Source organism: Ranitomeya variabilis, chromosome 7, assembly GCF_051348905.1.
Source record: "Ranitomeya variabilis isolate aRanVar5 chromosome 7, aRanVar5.hap1, whole genome shotgun sequence".
NCBI lineage: Eukaryota > Metazoa > Chordata > Amphibia > Anura > Dendrobatidae > Ranitomeya > Ranitomeya variabilis.
Genome location: NC_135238.1, coordinates 5,132,446 through 5,154,953, shown reverse-complemented (window position 1 = coordinate 5,154,953; position 22,508 = coordinate 5,132,446). Strand labels below are relative to the sequence as shown.

The 22,508-nt window shown below is 45.7% G+C and overlaps 1 protein-coding gene across 1 annotated transcript in view; it reads right to left on the bottom strand.

The window, feature by feature from the left end:
- Positions 1-18,767, bottom strand: part of LOC143785066 (uncharacterized) — a 166,340-nt gene extending 147,573 nt beyond the window's left edge. The window contains exons 1-2 of the mRNA XM_077273735.1: positions 17,283-18,767; positions 37-118 (exon numbers count right to left, since the gene is read on the bottom strand). Of these exons, the coding sequence (XP_077129850.1) occupies positions 37-118; positions 17,283-18,501 (1,301 nt within the window). The 5' untranslated portion in view covers positions 18,502-18,767. The remainder of the gene's footprint in view (positions 1-36; positions 119-17,282) is intronic.
- Positions 18,768-22,508: the final 3,741 nt, after the last annotated feature.

The window sequence follows — 22,508 nt, the reverse complement described above, 5'->3', positions numbered from 1 at the left end:
AGGTGAAATTGGAAAAGATTGCTGGATGCTGCTCACCCTGGTCCTTTACTGGACGATGGTGGAGAGTCATCCTCCGGTGTCTTCTGCTTTTCCCCATCGTCTCCAGTCTCTGTATCACCTGAGGACAAATGAGATAATCATTATCTACAGGTGACCCTGTATACATATCATACACATTATATACAGGTTATATTGATCTGTGAGTTGTGGGATAAGACGTAAACTATTGGTCCTATGTTAAATATGAGTGCGCCCTTCCACTATTCTTATACACCTTGCTTCTGACTCACATATTAAGATGATATAACTCGGCCGTGTCTTTCCTCATTTTTGCAGTTTTAGAAGTAATGTAACTGTAAACAACGGCACCTGGCAGCCCCGCCTGATGTCACTAACATGTCGGGGGGTCCCATGGTACAGTCACCCAACTCACACTCCTTGGGGACGTGCAAGGTCAGCTTGGCACAGTTTTACACAGACGTTCCCTGTCCACACGGGTCCAGAGAGGCACAGAGAGTCAGAGAGGGTGGTCCATGCTTCCGCCAGCATGGCATAACACTCACTCACAATCCTGACAGGCTGAGGGGCCACTATCACCAGTGAAATAGCTCCTGCTCAGCCCAGTAGAACTGCCACCAGTTCCTCGTTAGATATAAGCCAGGTCTGTTAACGGGGTTATATCAGGCCGGAAACCAGCCCCAGTAGTATCGGAAGTCAAAACTGATAACACAGATGAGTGGATTCATGGATCGAGATAAAAGCGCAGGCCAAGGATAAATTGGATACTTAATCATCTTAAAGGCGCATTAGACTAAACACTGTATACACAATGGATATACATACTGCATACAGAAGTCAGATATGTAAATACAGGGGGTAGTACAATAAGTATAAGCAGATGATACAAAAGTTAGCTACTGGCTTGATGTTAAGCCTTACCCTACGTTCACACTTTCATACCGGGGCTTTACGGACGGCTGCGTACTTCCTCCGTGAAGCTTCGACCACTTCAGCACTTCTTCTGTTTAGGTCCACCTACGTCTTCATGCATCCTGCGTACCTATCTTTAACATTGGGTACGCAGGACATGCGGATGTATGTGGATGTGTCATTTTGATGCACCCGCCGACCACACGGGAATGCAACATCCGCATCCGCATCCATCCGCATGTCCTGCATATCCCAATGTTAAAGATAGGTACGCAGGATGCATGAAGAAGTAGACGGACCTAAACACAAGAAGTGCTGAAGTGGGCGGAGCTTCATGGAGGAAGTATGCAGCCGTCCGTAAAGCTCCGGTACGCAAGTGTGAACCCGGCCTTAGTGCTGGCAGCCACATGAAAGATGTGGGGTGCCAGATGTTTCCATTTTTTTCCAAAACAAAACATGGTGTGACCTCTTGTAGAAGTGACCAAGGGCCACAGTCTCAAACAAGCATTTAACCCCTTGGTTGGTCACTCACTTTACTGCCCCTGGGATGGTCTTAGTTTCCCTCCCCTTAGATCTGGTAACTGAAACTCCAAAACCTATGATGGATGATAACCTCTCAATGGAAAGTCAAAGGGAGGCAGCTCTGGTGCTATTGGATTCGGCCAGGCCCCCGTTACACTTGGAGACTATACACGGTTTCGATACCTGGCTTCTACTAGCTGTACTACATAACTCCCCACCCTGGGGTGCTAGAACGGGTCAAAACTTCGACAGGCATATGGCCCGTTCCCGAGATCTCGAAAATGTAATCAGTATATGGCTGGGATGTACACTAACTCCATAACTACTTATTAAAGAGGGGATTTGTTTGAAGCAGTTAAGCAGCTTGGGCTCCCAGTGGTTGTCATCCTGCAAGAAAGGCGTTGGTAAGAGCTAGACTGCTGGGGCTGGGAGTTTTTCCTCTTTGGAGCTTTTGAAGCTGGACCACCTGCTGAGGCAAGTGTCCTGTCTCAGATTCACACTTTGCAAGAGGCCTATACTCTCAGACTGGATATAATAGGCATGAAATTATATTCCTCATATTCTTCAGAGCAACAAAAACTTCTTCTATAATATATGAAAATAGAATTTGCTTTTCTCTTTTTCCAATACAGACAAAGCTTTCTCCTTTTCCTACAACGCCGACCTCCCCTCCTGCTGTTCCATTACTGACTCCTACAGCTGTAATAGCATTGCCACAAACAGCGCCCAAAGATAATATCACAGGGAGCAGCAAAAACTATTTATATTCCCCACAGATAACACTGCAAACAGATCCTGCCCCCTGTGTAACAGTGCCCCCACAATTACAGGGTCTCCATAACACAGTGCCCCATAATACAGTTCCCCCATAAGACAGTGCCCCATAATACAGTTCCCCCATAATACAGTACTTCCATAATGCAGTACCTCCATAATACAGTGCTTCCATAATACAGTGCCCCCATAATACAGTGCCCCCATAATACAGTGCCTCCATAATACAGTGCCCCATAATACAGTGCCCCATAATACAGTGCCCCCATAATACAGTGCCCCCATAATACAGCACTTCCATAATACAGTACCTCCATAATACAGTGCTTTCATAATACCGTGCCCCCATAATACTGTGCCCCCATAATACAGTGCCTCCATAATACAGTGCCCCATAATACAATGCCCCCTGTTGTGAATTCTGTTCTCGGACTCCCTCCTGTGGTCATGAGTGGTACTTTGTGAGTTCTGTTCTTGGGCTCCCTCTGGTGGCTTTGAGTGATACGGCTGGTCTGTAGCTAGGCTCCAGCTGCCTCGTTTTCTGCTATGCTGGCTGCCTATTTAACTCCACCTGGACCTTTACTTGTTGCCTGCTGTCGTTGTATTCAGTACTGGTTCAGATCTCTCTGGGACTTCCCTTGTGACCTGTCTCCTCCTGGAGAAGCTAAGTTCATGCTAGTTCATTTTTGCTCATTGCTTTTTTGAAAATGCTTCTCAGTATATGATGATTTTAGTCCAGCTTGCTTATATGCTATTTTCTTGCTAGCTGGAAGCTCTGGGGTGCAGAGTTGTGCCCCTCACATCGTGAGTCGGTGTGGGGGTTTTTTGTATTCTCTGCGTGGATAATTTTTGTAGTATTTTATACTGACCGCACAGATTCCTTGCTATCTTCTGTCTATTTATTTATTAGCGGGCCTCATTTGCTAAAACCTGTTTTCATTTCTATGTTTGTGTTTTCCCCTTATCTCACCGTTATTATTTGTGGGGGGCTGTCTATACTTTGGGGTAAATTTCTCTGAGGCAAGTGAGGTTTTGTTTCTCTCTAGGGTTAGCTAGTTCTCAGGCTGTGAAGAGGCGTCTACGGCTGCCTATAGTGTGTGTTGATAGGATCAGGGTTGCGGTCAGTAAAGTTCCCACATTCCCAGAGCTTGTCCTTTATTTCTGGTTTACCTATCAGGTCATTTCATGTGTTCCTAACCACCAGGACCATAACAGTACAGCAGGCCAGTAAAGTGTTAATGCATCGCAAAAGAGGGATAAGAGAAGTCCTGAGCTCATTTTTTTTTTCTCCTCTGCAGTGTGTTTAGCCTCTCTCCTCCCCTTAATCTCTGGGTGGTTCAGGACTCAGCTGCAGATATGGACATTCAAAGTCTGTCCTCTAGTGTGGATCATCTCACTGCAAGGGTACAAAGCATTCAGGATTATGTAGTTCACAGTCCTATGTCAGAGCCTAAAATACCAATTCCTGAGTTGTTCTCTGGAGATAGATCTAAGTTTTTGAATTTTAAAAATAATTGCAAACTGTTTCTTTCTCTGAGACCTCGTTCCTCTGGTGACCCTGTTCAGGAAGTTAAAATTATTATTTCTTTGTTACGTGGTGACCCACAAGATTGGGCATTCTCCCTGGCGCCAGGAGATCCTGCATTGCTAAATGTGGATGCATTTTTTCTGGCGCTTGGATTGCTTTATGAGGAACCTAATCTAGTAGACCAGGCAGAAAAGATTTTGCTGGCTCTCTCTCAGGGTTAGGATGAAGCAGAGGTTTACTGTCAGAGGTTTAGGAAGTGGTCTGTGCTCACTCAATGGAATGAGTGTGCCCTGGCAGCGATTTTCAGAAAGGGTCTTTCTGAAGCCCTTAAGGATGTTATGGTGGGGCTCCCCACGCCTGCGGGTCTGAATGAGTCGATGTCTTTGGCCATTCAGATTGATCGGCGTGTGCGGGAGCGCAAACCTGTGCACCATCTGGCGGTGTTTTCTGAGCAGAAGCCTGAGTCTATGCAATGTGACAGGATTCTGACCAGAATTGAACGGCAAAATCACAGACGTCAGAATGGGTTGTGCTTTTACTGTGGTGATTCCACTCATGTTATCTCTGATTGTTCTAAGCGCACAAAAAGGTTCGCTAAGTCTGTCACCATTGGTACTGTACAGCCTAAATTCATTTTGTCTGTTACTTTGATTTGCTCTCTGTCATCCTACTCAGTAATGGCTTTTGTGGATTCAGGCGCTGCCCTGAATTTGATGGATTTGTCATTTGCCAGGCGCTGTGGTTTTATCTTGGAGCCTTTGCAATTCCCTATACCACTAAAGGGAATTGATGCTACGCCATTGGCCAAGAATAAGCCTCAGTACTGGACTCAAGTGACCATGTGCATGACTCCTGCACATCAGGAGGTTATTCGCTTTCTGGTGTTACATAATTTGCATGACGTTGTCGTGTTGGGTCTGCCATGGCTGCAGGTTCATAATCCAGTTCTGGATTGGAAAGCAATGTCTGTGTCAAGTTGGGGTTGTCAAGGGGTACATGGAGATGTTCCTTTGGTGTCGATTGCTTCTTCTACTCCTACTGAAGTCCCTGAATTTTTGTCGGATTACCAGGATGTATTTGATGAGCCCAAATCCAGTGCCCTACCTCCTCATAGGGATTGTGATTGTGCTATAAATTTGATTCCTGGTAGTAAGTTCCCTAAGGGTCGACTTTTTAATTTATCTGTACCAGAACATGCCGCTATGCGGAGTTATATAAAGGAGTCTTTGGAGAAAGGGCATATTCACCCGTCCTCGTCACCTTTGGGTGCAGGGTTCTTTTTTGTGGCCAAGAAGGATGGTTCTCTGAGACCCTGTATAGATTATCGCCTTCTAAATAAAATCACGGTCAAATTTCAGTACCCTTTGCCTCTGCTGTCCAATCTGTTTGCTCGGATAAGGGGGGCCAGTTGGTTCACCAAGATAGATCTTCGAGGAGCTTATAATCTTGTGCGTATAAAGCAGGGCGATGAATAGAAAACAGCATTTAATACGCCCGAAGGCCATTTTGAGTACTTGGTGATGCCTTTTGGGCTTTCTAATGCCCCTTCCGTGTTTCAGTCCTTCATGCACGACATCTTCCGAGAGTATCTGGATAGATTTATGATTGTGTACCTGGATGATATTTTGGTCTTTTCTGATGATTGGGAATCTCATGTGAAGCAGGTCAGGATGGTATTTCAGGTCCTGCGTGCCAATGCCTTGTTTGTGAAGGGCTCTAAATGTCTCTTCGGAGTCCAGAAGGTTTCCTTTTTGGGCTTTATTTTTTCTCCTTCTACTATCGAGATGGATCCAGTTAAAGTCCAGGCCATTTATGACTGGACTCAACCTACATCGGTGAAGAGTCTTCAGAAGTTCTTGGGCTTTGCTAATTTTTACCGTCGCTTCATCACTAATTTTTCTAGTGTGGTTAAGCCTTTGACGGATTTGACCAAAAAGGGTGCTGATGTGACGAATTGGTCTCCTGCAGCCGTTGAGGCCTTTCAGGAGCTGAAACGTCGGTTTTCTTCGGCTCCTGTCTTGCGTCAGCCGGATGTCTCTCTTCCTTTCCAGGTCGAGGTTGATGCTTCTGAGATTGGAGCAGGGGCTGTCTTGTCGCAGAGAAGCTCTGATGGCACTGTGATGAGGCCATGTGCTTTCTTTTCTAGAAAGTTTTCGCCTGCCGAGCGGAATTATGATGTTGGTAATCGGGAATTGTTGGCAATGAAGTGGGCATTCGAGGAGTGGCGACATTGGCTTGAGGGAGCCAAACATCGCGTGGTGGTCTTAACGGATCACAAGAATTTGATTTATCTCGAGTCTGCCAAGCGGTTAAATCCTAGACAAGCTCTATGGTCGCTGTTTTTCTCCCGTTTCGATTTCGTGGTTTCGTACCTTCCGGGCTCAAAGAATGTGAAGGCTGATGCCCTTTCTAGGAGTTTTGTGCCTGACTCTCCGGGAGTTTCTGAACCAGCTGGTATCCTCAGAGAAGGGGTGATTTTGTCTGCCATCTCCCCTGATTTGCGGCGGGTGCTGCAGGAATTTCAGGCCGATAGACCTGACCGTTGTCCACCGGAGAGACTGTTTGTCCCGGATAGATGGACCAGTAGAGTTATTTCCGAGGTTCATTCTTCGGTGTTGGCGGGTCATCCTGGGATTTTTGGTACCAGGGATTTGGTGGCTAGGTCCTTTTGGTGGCCTTCCTTGTCGCGGGATATGCGTTCCTTTGTGCAGTCCTGTGGGATTTGTGCTCGGGCCAAGCCTTGCTGTTCTCGTGCCAGTGGATTGCTTTTGCCTTTGCCTGTCTCGAAGAGGCCCTGGACGCATATTTCCATGGATTTTATTTTGGATCTTCCAGTCTCTCAGAGGATGTCTGTCATCTGGGTGGTTTGTGATCATTTTTCTAAGATGGTCCATTTGGTGCCCTTGCCTAAGCTGCCTTCCTCCTCTGATTTGGTTCCGCTGTTTTTTCAGAATGTGGTTCGTTTGCATGGTATTCCGGAGAACATTGTGTCTGACAGAGGGTCCCAGTTTGTGTCCAGATTTTGGCGGTCCTTTTGTGCTAAGATGGGCATTGATTTGTCTTTTTCTTCGGCCTTCCATCCTCAGACGAATGGCCAAACCGAATGAACTAATCAGACCTTGGAAACTTATCTGAGATGTTTTGTTTCTGCTGATCAGGATGATTGGGTGACTTTTTTGCCATTGGCTGAGTTCGCCCTCAATAATCGGGCTAGTTCTGCCACCTTGGTTTCACCTTTTTTTTTGTAATTCTGGTTTTCATCCTCGTTTTTCCTCAGGTCAGGTCGAGCCTTCTGACTGTCCTGGGGTGGATTCTGTGGTGGATAGGTTGCAGCAGATTTGGAACCATGTAGTGGACAATTTGACGTTGTCACAGGAGAGGGCTCCGCGCTTTGCTAACCGCCGTCGCTGTGTGGGTCCCCGTCTTCGTGTGGGGGATTTGGTATGGTTGTCTTCTCGTTATGTTCCTATGAAGGTTTCCTCTCCTAAGTTCAAGCCTCGTTTCATCGGTCCGTATAAGATTTCAGAAATCCTCAACCCTGTGTCATTCCGTTTGGACCTCCCAGCATCTTTTGCCATTCATAATGTGTTCCATAGGTCATTGTTGCGCAGGTATGTGGTGCCTGTGGTTCCTTCTGTTGATCCTCCTGCTCCGGTGTTGGTCGAGGGAGAATTGGAGTATGTGGTGGAGAAGATCTTGGATTCTCGTGTTTCGAGACGGAAGCTTCAGTACTTGGTTAAATGGAAGGGCTATGGTCAGGAGGATAATTCCTGGGTTGTTGCCTCTGATGTCCATGCTGCCGATTTGGTTTGTGCCTTTCATTTGGCTCGTCCTGATTGGCCTTGGGGCTCTGGTGAGGGTTCGGTGACCCCTCCTCAAGGGGAGGGTACTGTTGTGAATTCCGTTCTCGGACTCCCTCCTGTGGTCATGAGTGGTACTTTGTGAGTTCTGTTCTTGGGCTCCCTCTGGTGGCTTTGAGTGATACGGCTGGTCTGTAGCTGGGCTCCAGCTGCCTTGTTTTCTATTATGCTGGCTGCCTATTTAACTCCACCTGGACCTTTACTTGTTGCCTGCTGTCGTTGTATTCAGTACTGGTTCAGATCTCTCTGGGACTTCCCTTGTGACCTGTCTCCTCCTGGAGAAGCTAAGTTCATGCTAGTTCATTTTTGCTCATTGCTTTTTTGAAAATGTTTCTCAGTATATGATGATTTAAGTCCAGCTTGCTTATATGCTATTTTCTTGCTAGCTGGAAGCTCTGGGGTGCAGAGTTGCGCCCCTCACATCGTGAGTCGGTGTGGGGTTTTTTTGTATTCTCTGCGTGGATAATTTTTGTAGTATTTTATACTGACCGCACAGATTCCTTGCTATCTTCTGTCTATTTAGTTATTAGCGGGCCTCATTTGCTAAAACCTGTTTTCATTTCTATGTTTGTGTTTTCCCCTTATCTCACCGTTATTATTTGTGGGGGGCTGTCTATACTTTGGGGTAAATTTCTCCGATGCAAGTGAGGCTTTGTTTCTCTCTAGGGTTAGCTAGTTCTCAGGCTGTGAAGAGGCGTCTAGGCCGAGTCAGGAACGCTCCACAGCTGCCTATAGTGTGTGTTGATAGGATCAGGGTTGCGGTCAGTAAAGTTCCCACATTCCCAGAGTTTGTCCTTTATTTCTGGTTTACCTATCAGGTCATTTCATGTGTTCTTAACCACCAGGACCATAACAGCCCCCATAATACAGTGCCCCCATAATACAGTGCCCCCATAATACAGTGCTTCCATAATACAGTGCTCCTATAATACAGTGCCTCCATAATACAGTGCCTCTATAATACAATGCCCCCATATTACAGTGCCCCATAATACAGTGCCTCTATAATACAGTGCCTCCATAATACATTGCCTCCATAATACAATGCCCCCATCTTACAGTGCCTCATAATACAGTGCCTCTATAATACAATGCCCCATAATACAGTGCCCCCATAATGCAGTACCCCATAATACAGTGCTTCCATAATACAGTTCCCCATAATACAGCACTTCCATAATACAGTGCCCCCATAATACAGTGCTTCCATAATACAGTTCCCTCATAATACAGCACTTCCATAATACAGTGCCCCCATAATACAGTGCTTCCATAATACAGTGCTTCCATAATACAGTGCCCCCATAATACAGTGCCTCCATAATACAGTGCCCCATAATACAATGCCCCCATAATACAGTGCCCCCATAATACAGTGCCCCATAATACAGTGCCTCTATAATACAGTGCCCCCATAATACAGTACCTCCATAATACAGTGCTTCCATAATACAGTGCCCCCATAATACAGTGCCCCATAATATAGTGCCGCCATAATACAGTGCCTCTATAATACAATGCCCTCATAATATAGTGCCCCATAATACAGTGCCCCATAATACAGTGACTCTATAATACAATGCCCCCATAATACAGTGCCCCCATAATACAGTACCCCCATAATACAGTGCTTCCATAATACAGTGCCCCCATAATACAGTGCCCCATAATACAGTGCCTCCATAATACAGTGCCCCATAATACAGTGCCTCTATAATACAATGCCCCCATAATACAGTGCCCCCATAATACAGTGCCCCCATAATACAGTGCCTCCATAATACAGTGCCCCATAATACAGTGCCTCTATAATACAATACCCCCATAATACAGTGCCCCCATAATACAGTGCCTCTATAATACAGTGCCCCCATAATACAGTGACCCATAATACAGTGCCCCATAATACAGTGCTTCTATAATACAGTGCCCCCATAATACAGTGCTTCCATAATACAGTGCCCCATAATACAGTGCCCCCATAATACAGTGCCTCCATAATACAGTGCCTCTATAATACAATGCCCCATAATACAGTGCCTCTATAATACAATGCCCCCATAATACAGTGCCCCCATAATACAGTGCCCCCATAATATAGTGCCCCCATAATACAGTGCCTCTATAATACAATGCCCCCATAATACAGTGCCCCCATAATACAGTGCCCCATAATACAGTGCCTCTATAATACAGTGCCCCATAATACAGTGCAACCATAATACAGTGCCCTCATAATACAGTGCCCTCATAATACAGTGCCCCATAATACAGTGCCCCATAATACAGTGCCCTCATAATACAGTGCCCCCATAATACAGTACCCCCATAATACAGTGCCCCATAATACAGTGCCGCCATAATACAGTGCCCCCATAATACAGTGCCCCCATAATACAGTGCCTCTATAATACAGTACCCCCATAATATAGTGCCCCCATAATACAGTGCCTCTATAATATTTTGCCCCCATAATACAGTACCTCCATATTACAGTGCCCCCATAATACAGTGCCTCTATAATACAGTGCCCCCATAATACAGTACCTCCATAATACAGTGCCCCCATAATACTGTGCCTCTATAATACAGTGCCCCATAATACAGTGCCTCTATAATACAATGCCCCATAATACAGTGCCCCATAATACAGTGCCCCCATAATATAGTGCCCCCATAATACAGTGCTTCCATAATACAGTGCCCCCATAATACTGTGCCTCTATAATACAGTGCCCCATAATACAGTGCCTCTATAATACAATGCCCCATAATACAGTGCCCCATAATACAGTGCCTCTATAATACAGTGCCCCCATAATACAGTGCTTCCATAATACAGTGCCCCCACAATAAAGTGCCCCCATAATACAGTGCCCCCATACTACAATGCCTCTATAATACAGTGCTCCCATAATACAGTGCCCCCATAATACACTGCCTCTATAATACAGAGCCCCCATAACACAGTACCTCCATAGTACAGTGCCCCCATAATACAGTGCCTCTATAATACAGTGCTCCCATAATACAGTACCTCCATAATACAGTGCCTCTATAATACAATGCCCCCATAATACAGTGCCCCCATAATACAGTGCCCCCATAATACAGTGCCTCCATAACACAGTGCCTCTATAATACAATGCCCCCATAATACAGTTCCCCCTATAATACAGTGCCCTCATAATACAGTGCTTCCATAATACAGTTCCCCCATAATACAGTGCCCCCATAATACAGTGCCACCATAATACAGTACCCCCATAATACAGTGCCACATAATACAGTGCACCCATAATACAGTGCCCCCATAATACAGTGCCCTCATAATACAGTGCCCCATAATACAGTACCCCCATAATACAGTGCCCCATAATAGTGCCCCCATAATACAGTGCCTCCATAATACAGTGCCCCATAATACAGTGCCTCTATAATACAATGCCCCCATAATACAGTGCCCCCATAACACAGTGCCCCCATAATACAGTGCCTCCATAATACAGTGCCTCCATAATACAGTGCCCCATAATACAGTGCCCCCATAATACAGTGCCCCATAATACAGTGCCCCCATAATAGAGTGCCCCCATAATACAGTGCCCCATAATACAGTGCCCCCATAATACAGTGCCCCATAATACAGTGCCCCCATAATACAGTACCTCCATAATACAGTGCCCCCATAATACAGTGCCCCATAATACAGTGCCCCCATAATACAGTGCCCCATAATACAGTGCCCCATAATACAGTGCCCCATAATACAGTGCCCTCATAATACAGTGCCCCCATAATACAGTACCCCCATAATACAGTGCCCTATAATACAGTGCCGCCATAATACAGTGCCCCCATAATACAGTGCCCCCATAATACAGTGCCTCTATAATACAGTACCCCCATAATATAGTGCCCCCATAATACAGTGCCTCTATAATATTTTGCCCCATAATACAGTACCTCCATATTACAGTGCCCACATAATACAGTGCCTCTATAATACAGTGCCCCCATAATACAGTACCTCCATAATACAGTGCCCCCATAATACTGTGCCTCTATAATACAGTGCCCCATAATACAGTGCCTCTATAATACAATGCCCCATAATACAGTGCCCCATAATACAGTGCCCCATAATACAGTGCTTCTATAATACAGTGCCCCCATAATACAGTGCTTCCATAATACAGTGCCCCATAATACAGTGCCCCCATAATACAGTGCCTCCATAATACAGTGCCTCTATAATACAATGCCCCATAATACAGTGCCTCTATAATACAATGCCCCCATAATACAGTGCCCCCATAATACAGTGCCCCCATAATATAGTGCCCCCATAATACAGTGCCTCTATAATACAATGCCCCCATAATACAGTGCCCCCATAATACAGTGCCCCATAATACAGTGCCTCTATAATACAGTGCCCCATAATACAGTGCAACCATAATACAGTGCCCTCATAATACAGTGCCCTCATAATATAGTGCCCCATAATACAGTGCCCCATAATACAGTGCCCTCATAATACAGTGCCCCCATAATACAGTACCCCCATAATACAGTGCCCCATAATACAGTGCCGCCATAATACAGTGCCCCCATAATACAGTGCCCCCATAATACAGTGCCTCTATAATACAGTACCCCCATAATATAGTGCCCCCATAATACAGTGCCTCTATAATATTTTGCCCCCATAATACAGTACCTCCATATTACAGTGCCCCCATAATACAGTGCCTCTATAATACAGTGCCCCCATAATACAGTACCTCCATAATACAGTGCCCCCATAATACTGTGCCTCTATAATACAGTGCCCCATAATACAGTGCCTCTATAATACAATGCCCCATAACACAGTGCCCCATAATACAGTGCCCCCATAATATAGTGCCCCCATAATACAGTGCTTCCATAATACAGTGCCCCCATAATACTGTGCCTCTATAATACAGTGCCCCATAATACAGTGCCTCTATAATACAATGCCCCATAATACAGTGCCCCATAATACAGTGCCTCTATAATACAGTGCCCCCATAATACAGTGCTTCCATAATACAGTGCCCCCACAATACAGTGCCCCCATAATACAGTGCCCCCATACTACAATGCCTCTATAATACAGTGCTCCCATAATACAGTGCCCCCATAATACACTGCCTCTATAATACAGAGCCCCCATAACACAGTACCTCCATAGTACAGTGCCCCCATAATACAGTGCCTCTACAATACAGTGCTCCCATAATACAGTACCTCCATAATACAGTGCCTCTATAATACAATGCCCCCATAATACAGTGCCCCCATAATACAGTGCCCCCATAATACAGTGCCTCCATAACACAGTGCCTCTATAATACAGTGCCCCCATAATACAGTTCCCTCTATAATACAGTGCCCTCATAATACAGTGCTTCCATAATACAGTTCCCCCATAATACAGTGCCCCCATAATACAGTGCCACCATAATACAGTACCCCCATAATACAGTGCCACATAATACAGTGCACCCATAATACAGTGCCCCCATAATACAGTGCCCTCATAATACAGTGCCCCATAATACAGTACCCCCATAATACAGTGCCCCATAATAGTGCCCCCATAATACAGTGCCTCCATAATACAGTGCCCCACAATACAGTGCCTCTATAATACAATGCCCCCATAATACAGTGCCCCCATAATACAGTGCCCCCATAATACAGTGCCTCCATAATACAGTGCCTCCATAATACAGTGCCCCATAATACAGTGCCCCCATAATACAGTGCCCCATAATACAGTGCCCCCATAATAGAGTGCCCCCATAATACAGTGCCCCATAATACAGTGCCCCCATAATACAGTGCCCCATAATACAGTGCCCCCATAATACAGTACCTCCATAATACAGTGCCCCCATAATACAGTGCCCCATAATACAGTGCCCCCATAATACAGTGCCCCATAATACAGTGCCCCATAATACAGTGCCCCATAATACAGTGCCCCCATAATACAGTACCTCCATAATACAGTGCCCCCATAATACAGTGCCCCATAATACAGTGCCCCCATAATACAGTGCCCCATAATACAGTGCCCCATAATACAGTGCCCCATAAAACAGTACCTCCATAATACAGTGCCCCCATAATACAGTGCCCAATAATACAGTGCCCCCCATAATACAGTGCCCCCATAATACAGTGCCCCATAATACAGTGCCCCATAATACAGTGCCCCCATAATACAGTGCCCCATAATACAGTGCCCCATAATACAGTGCCCCCATAATACAGTGCCCCATAAAACAGTACCTCCATAATACAGTGCCCCCATAATACAGTGCCCCATAATACAGTGCCTCTATAATACAGTGCCCCATAATACAGTGCCTCTATAATACAGTGCCCCATAATACAGTGCCCCATAATACAGTGCCCCATAATACAGTGCCCCCATAATACAGTGCCTCTATAATACAGTGCCCCCATAATACAGTGCCCCATAATACAGTGCCCCATAATACAGTGCCCCATAATACAGTGCCCCATAATACAGTGCCCTCATAATACAGTGCCCCATAATACAGTACCCCATAATACAGTGCCCCATAATAGTGCCCCCATAATACAGTGCCTCCATAATACAGTGCCCCATAATACAGTGCCTCTATAATACAATGCCCCCATAATACAGTGCCCCCATAATACAGTGCCCCATAATACAGTGCCCCCATAATACAGTACCTCCATAATACAGTGCCCCCATAATACAGTGCCCCATAATACAGTGCCCCCATAATACAGTGCCCCATAATACAGTGCCCCATAATACAGTGCCCCCATAATACAGTGCCCCCATAATACAGAACCTCCATAATACAGTGCCCCATAATACAGTGCCCCATAATACAGTGCCCCATAATACAGTACCTGCATAATACAGTGCCCCCATAATACAGTGCCCAATAATACAGTGCCCCCATAATACAGTGCCCCCATAATACAGTGCCCCATAATACAGTGCCCCCATAATACAGTGCCCCATAATACAGTGCCCCATAATACAGTGCCCCCATAATACAGTGCCCCATAATACAGTACCTCCATAATACAGTGCCCCCATAATACAGTGCCCCATAATACAGTGCCTCTATAATACAGTGCCCCATAATACAGTGCCTCTATAATACAGTGCCCCATAATACAGTGCCCCCATAATACAGTGCCCCATAATACAGTGCCCCCATAATACAGTGCCCTCATAATACAGTGCCTCTATAATACAGTGCCCCCATAATACAGTGCCCCATAATACAGTGCCCCATAATACAGTGCCCCCATAATACAGTGCCCCATAATACAGTGCCCCCATAATACAGTGCACCCATAATACAGTGCCCCCATAATACAGTGCCCCATAATACAGTGCCCCCATAATACAGTACCTCCATAATACAGTGCCCCCATAATACAGTGCCCCCATAATACAGTGCCCCCATAATACAGTGCCCCATAATACAGTGCCCCATAATACAGTGCCCCCATAATACAGTGCCCCATAATACAGTGCCCCCATAATACAGTGCCCCCATAATACAGTGCCCCATAATACAGTACCTCCATAATACAGTGCCCCCATAGTACAGTGCCCCATAATACAGTGCCTCTATAATACAGTGCCCCATAATACAGTGCCTCTATAATACAGTGCCCCATAATACAGTGCCCCCATAATACAGTGCCCCATAATACAGTGCCCCCATAATACAGTGCCCCCATAATACAGTGCCCCTATAATACAGTGCCCCCATAATACAGTGCCCCATAATACAGTGCCCCATAATACAGTGCCCCCATAATACAGTGCCCCATAATACAGTGCCCCATAATACAGTGCCCCATAATACAGTGCCCCCATAATACAGTACCTCCATAATACAGTGCCCCCATAATACAGTGCCCCATAATACAGTGCCCCATAATACAGTGCCCCATAATACAGTGCCCCCATAATACAGTGCCCCATAATACAGTGCCCCCATAATACAGTACCTCCATAATACAGTGCCCCCATAATACAGTGCCCCATAATACAGTGCCCCATAATACAGTGCCTCCATAATACAGTGCCTCCATAATACAATGCCCCCATAATACAGTACCTCCATAATACAGTGCCCCCATAATACAGTGCCCCATAATACAGTGCCCCATAATACAGTGCCCCCATAATACAGTGCCCCATAATACAGTGCCCCTATAATACAGTACCTCCATAATACAGTGCCCCCATAATACAGTGCCCCATAATACAGTGCCCCATAATACAGTGCCTCCATAATACAGTGCCTCCATAATACAGTTCCCCCATAACACCTTCACAGTAATGACGAATAATACAGTCAGAGTAATAAAACCGCTGAGGATAGCACAGGAAACTGAGTGCCACGCAGATTGTGCCCCAAAACCTAATGCTACCTGTCTCATGCTCCATACACTTCCATAGTGCCCTCTTAGTTTGGCACAAGTTAATAACAAAGAGAGATGATGCCCCTAAACAGTTGTGATGTCCCCTTATTGCCCCCACAATATAGTGATGTCCCCTTATTGCCTCCACAATATAGTGATGCCCCTTTATTTCCCCACCATATAGAGATGCCCCTTTATTGCCCCCCCATATAGTAATGCCCCCTTATGGCCCCCACAATACAGTGATGCCCACTTATTGCTTCCTCAATAGTGATGCCCCCTCATTGCCCCCCAAAAATAATGATGCCCCTTTATTGCCCTTACAATATAGTGATGCTCCCTTATTGGCCCCACAATATAGTTATTCCCCTTATTGCCCCACACTGTAATGATGCCCTTATTGCCCCCACAATACAGTGATGCCCACTTATTAGTTCCTCAATAGTCATGCCCCCCCATTCTCCCCCAAATAGTTATGCCCCCTAATTGCCCTTACAATACAGTGATGCTCCCTTATTGCCCCCACAATGTAGTGATACCCCTTTATTGCCAGCAAAATTTAGTGATTATAGAAACTTGATTCCAGCTCACCCAGTTGCTCTATGCTCATCCACCTGGGGCTCAGTCTCCGGCCTCATCCTGGCCTCTCATCAAGGATAATAGAAAAAATTGGAGTCCGGCTCAGGACTGGATTTCCCTTTTCTTTTTATTTTTCAAAAGAAAATATGACTGGCTCATGTCGACCATGTAAATTTTTCTTTTGTATGCAAAATATTTTCTTTTGAAAAACAAAAAGAAAAGGAAAATCCAGTCCTGCTGAGCCAGACTCCAATTTTTTCTATTATCTGAAATGTAGTGATGCCCCCCAAATAGTGATGCCCCTTATTGCCCTCACAATATATGATATCCCCTTATTGCCCCCACAATATAGTGATGGCCACTTCTTACCCCCATAATATAGCGATGCCCCCTTTTTACCTCCACAATTTTGTGATACCCCCTTAATAGCATTGATAATATAGTGATGCCTCCTTATTGCCCCAAAAATATAGTGATGCCCCCACAATGTAGTGATGCCCACTTATTGCCCCCATAATATAGTGATGCCCCATTGTTGCCCCCATAAAATAGTGATTCCTCATTAGAGACTCTCATATCTGCAGAAACCACATTACAAGTCTCACCTTCATATTGACCTTCAGATAAGATCTCTTCCCACTCTCCTGAAGATGTTGCTGTATCTGATCCATCTTCAGTGTTCCTCTTCCCTTCATATAAGATCTCTTCCCTCTCTCCTACAGGTGGCGCTGTATCTGATCTATCCTCAGTGTTCCTCTTCTCCTCAGATAAGATCTCTTCCCTCTCTCCTGCAGATGGCGCTGTATCTGATCCATCCTCAGTGTTCCTCTTCCCTTCACATAAGGTCTCTTCCCTCTCTCCTGCAGATGGCGCTGTATCTGATCCATCTTCAGTGTTCCTCTTCTCCTCGGGTAAGATCTCTTCCCTCTCTCCTGCAGATGTTGCTGCATCTGATCCATCCTCAGTGTTCCTCTCCTCCACAGGCAACTTCTCTTCCCACTCTCCTGCAGATGTTGCTGTATCTGATCCATCCTCAGAGTTCCTCTTCCCTTCACATAAGATCTCTTCCCTCTCTCCTGCAGACGGCGCTGTATCTGATCCATCCTCAGAGTTCCTCTTCCTTTCACATAAGGTCTCTTCCCTCCCTCCTACAGATGGCGCTGTATCTGATCCATCCTCAGAGTTCCTCTTCCATTCATATAAGATCTCTTCCCTCCCTCCTACAGGTGGCGCTGTATCTGATCCATCTTCAGTGTTCCTCTTCCCTTCAGATAAGGTCTCTTCCCAATCTCCTGCAGATAGCGCTGTATCTGATCCATCCTCAGTGTTCCTCTTCTCCTCAGGTAAGATCTTTTCCCTCCCTCCTACAGGTGGCGCTGTATCTGATCCATCCTCAGTGTTCCTCTTCTCCTCAGGTAAGATCTTTTCCCTCCCTCCTACAGGTGGCGCTGTATCTGATCCATCTTCAGTGTTCCTCTTCTCCTCAGGTAAGATCTTTTCCCTCTCTCCTGCAGATGGCGCTGTATCTGATCCATCCTCAGAGTTCCTCTTCCCTTCACATAAGGTCTCTTCCCTCCCTCCTACAGGTGGCGCTGTATCTGATCCATCTTCAGTGTTCCTCTTCCCTTCAGATAAGGTCTCTTCCCTCTCTCCTGCAGATGGCGCTGTATCTGATCCATCCTCAGTGTTCCTCTTCTCCTCAGGTAAGATCTTTTCCCTCTCTCCTGCAGATGGCGCTGTATCTGATCCATCCTCAGTGTTCCTCTCCTCCACAGGCAACGTCTCTTCGCTCTCTCCTGCTTTACCTCCATTATCCGCTGACATCTCACCTGCTCTGTTCTGGATGTGGCTTTGGTTACCCGGATTCTCCAATCTATCAGCCTGTTCTCTGGGTGTTGTCACCTGCTCCTCAGATCTCTGCTCCTCCACCTCTTCTGACTTCTCTGCTCTGTGATTCTTCTCTCCCTCCTGGTGATCGCTCAGTCCATGTAGGATCAGGTCTATGTTATGGAGTCTCTGACCACTGAGCCCCCACGTCTCTGCTTCTTCTTCCTTGTCTGTGAGTGTGAAGTTCTTATAAAATGCCTTTGTGTCATGTCCCTTTCACTTTCACTTTCTGCAGATTCTGATCTCTGGCAGGATGTGTAATATTGGGGAGAGGAGTCACCAGGTCTCTGAGTGATGTGAGGAGCTGCAGATACAGAAGAGACATGACCGCTGATATCTGTGGAGAGCGTCCCTAAATGCACTGTATGGAGACCAGTCCTGGGCTGCACATCTTCATCATTGAATTCCAGCTTCTTAATCAGTCGCATTGCGTATTACGCCCGGCTCGGCACCTGACATCCCAAGTGGTGAAATGTGTTTTATATTAATGTATGTTATCAGAAAGTAAAATTATCTGGGGTTGCAGTTTAGCCTAGACAAGGTTTTGTAGTTGGAAATTTCAGTGTCACTTATGAAGGAAGTAAGAACTCCCAAAAATCTGATGGAAACAGGACTGAGATAAACACTTTATTAGACATAAAGGAGGCCTCATATACATTATGTTCACATTGTCAAGTAGTGGTTCTCCTAGAATCATAAAGGCTATGCACTAAGTGCAAAGACTGTCAAACATTGCAAGCAGGGTCATCCATAGACCCTCAAAGGCACCAGCTGTATTGCCTCATTCAATATTGTGAATAAAGTGTAGTTGATGTACTCCTACACTGATAAAAGCTCTGCAAGTGCAAAGCCATGAAAATATTGTAGGAGGGTCATCCAGTCATCCATAGACCCTTGAAGACAACAATTGGGGGGCCTCATTGAAATATTGAAAATTAAAAACCCTTTATGTGCTGCTGTCATCTGTTTGCAGATGAGGTGAGGCTTTATCCCCACCTGGTCCACATGCAAAGCTTCATGTTTAATTGGCAGCAGCTACTGTTTAAGTAGGCGCAGAAGCGGGATCGTGGCGCTGAAGAGGGTGTCATAGTGGCTAACCATCTTTGTGGATTCCTCAACGTCTTGGAGAACAGCACAAATGTCAGACATCCATACCCACTCTTCAGTTTTTATGTGCACAGACTGACCAGAATAATGACAGGTGCTTTGGAGCTGGAATTTGACAACTGACATCTGCTGCTCACAAAACTTTGCCAGCATGTGAAGTGTAGATTTCCTGTGCTTGGTGATGTCACACACCAGTAAACTACCGTATTTTCACACAAAGCACGTTAAACTGTTTGGATGAGAATAGTCAATTTTTGGAATAATAAAATGTGATCACCTGGAGCAGGCCAAGCAGTTTTTAAACATTTAAAATCACCATAATTTTCAAAGCATGTTAAACTGTATGGATGACTTACTGAATCCATAAAAAAATATTGCAGGGCTTTTTGGAGTTTTATATACAACTGTAATGTAACACTAAGCACGTTAAGCTGTATGGATGACATTATAGTAAATTGTTTTAGTCCGCCAAAAATGTAGTCACATGCAGCAGCTATATATTTAGCAATGGACTGCAAAGCCCTTAGCCCTGCCTGTAATGCCACTACTAAGATGGCTATGGTATTACAGGGACTGGCAGGCAACCCCCGCTTGTTTATCGGATGTGTAACAGGCGCCAAAGATGTGCAGCGGGGATTCAAGCGTTCAATCCAAACACCAGCCAATGATCGCCGAGTGCCAAACACATTCGAAAACCCAGATACATGAGTGATAATGCTCATTCGGGATGAGCGAACGTGCTCGGTTATACTCGGTTATCACTCGAGCATCACGGTGCTCAGACGTGATTGTTACTCAGCGAGAAATGGGTGGTACTTGATGTAAAATGCGAACCGCTACCCCACATATTTGGCATCTGTTACACAGCCAATAAGCATTTGAGGATGGCCTGTGATTGGCTGGCCGTTTGACATCATCAGGAGTTATATAAGACCAGGTGCCGCTCTGGTAGGCACAATGACGCCATTGCACAGCTCTGTGACACTTTGTATTGGAGGGAGAGTGTGCTTGTCCAGGCCTGTGTGTGCACAGTATAATGAAGCAGAGTCCTACAGTTTAGATACTGGTGCTGAAGCTGAGCCGTCATACTAGCAGCCCCTCTAAGGGGTAATTGTCCGTATTAAATACAATCTGCATTTAGCCTAGGGAGGGAGAGAGAGTCGCAGGAGCAGGGAGAGTGACAGAATCCAGTCTACTGTATAGACAGGGATTAGGCCTCTGCAGTCCATTGGCAAATACGTAGCTGCAGCTTTTTTTTTGTTTGCGCTGAAAAAATTGCATGTATTTTGATCCCTCAAGTAATACGTGGTTTTAGGCCTTTTTCTGTTACATATCACACCCAAAAATCGTTTAAACATTTTCCTGGGCTACATTTCTCAGCCATACATTATTCTGTAGTGTGGAGTAAATTTCTGTGATCTCAGTGAACAAAAGCTTTCAAAAATTCTCTAGGTCTCCATTTCTCAGTCATACAGTGTTACGTGGTCCAAGTTACTTAACCCCTTTCTGACATTAGACGTACTATCCCGTTGAGGTGGGGAGGGCCCGTATGACCACCGACGGGATAGTGCGTCATAGCGATCGGCCGCGCTCATGGGGGGAGCGCGGCCGATTGCGGCCGGGTGTCAGCTGACTATCGCAGCTGACATCCGGCACTACGTGCTAGGAGCGGTCACGGACTGCCCCTGGCACATTAACCCCGGCACACTGCGATCAAACATGATCGCAGTGTTCCTGCGGTATAGGGAAGCATCGCACAGGGAGGGGGCTCCCTGCGTGCTTCTCTGAGACCCCCGGCGCAACACAATGTGATTGCTTTGCTCCGAGGGTCTCCTACCTCCTCCTTCCTGCAGGCCCTGGATCCAAAATGGCCGCAGGGCTGCATCCGGGTCCTGCAGGGAGGTGGCTTACCAGCGCCTGCTCAGAGAAGGTACCTGTAAGCCTCCTGGAGTGAACGTCAGATCGCTGATCTGACACAGTGCACAGTAGAGTGTCAGATCAGTGATCTTACACTATAACATGATGCCCCCCCCCCCCCCCCAGCTATTCATGAATTTCTTTTGGGGGAGGCGTTTATACCGTTCCGCCTTTGGGAAAATTGATAAAGCAGTTTTATTCTTCGGGTCAGTACGATTACAGCTATGCCTCATTTATTTTTTTTTATGTTTTGGCGCTTTTATACAATAAAAACTATTTTATAGAAAAAATTATTATTTTTGCATCACTTTATTCTGAGGACTATAACTTTTTTATTTTTTCGCTGATGATGCTGTATGGCGGCTAGTTTTTTGCGGGACAAGATGACGTTTTCAGTGGTATCATGGATATTCATATCCTTTTTTTTGATCGCGTGTTATTCCACTTTTTGTTTGGCGGTATGATAATAAAGCGTTGTTTTTTGCCTCGTTTTTTTTGTGACGGTGTTCACTGAAGGTGTTAACTAGTGGGACCGTTTTATAGGTCGGGTCGTTACGGACGTGGCGATACTAAATATGTGTACTTTTATTTTTTTTTTATTTAGATAAAGAAACATATTTATTGGAACAATATATATATATTTTTTTTACACATGTAATTTTTTTTTTTACTTTTTTACATTGTCCCGGGGGGGGGGGGGACGACATCATACTGTAGTGTCAGATCGCTGATCTGACACTTTGCAGAGCACTGTGTCAGATCAGCGATCTGACGTGCACTGTTCCAGGCTTACAGGCGCCTGCTCTGACCAGGCGCTTGTAAGCCACCTCCCTGCAGGACCTGGATGCAGCCCCGTGGCCATTTTGGATCTGAGGCCTGCAAGGAGAAGGAGGAAGGAGACCCTCAGAGCAACGGGATAA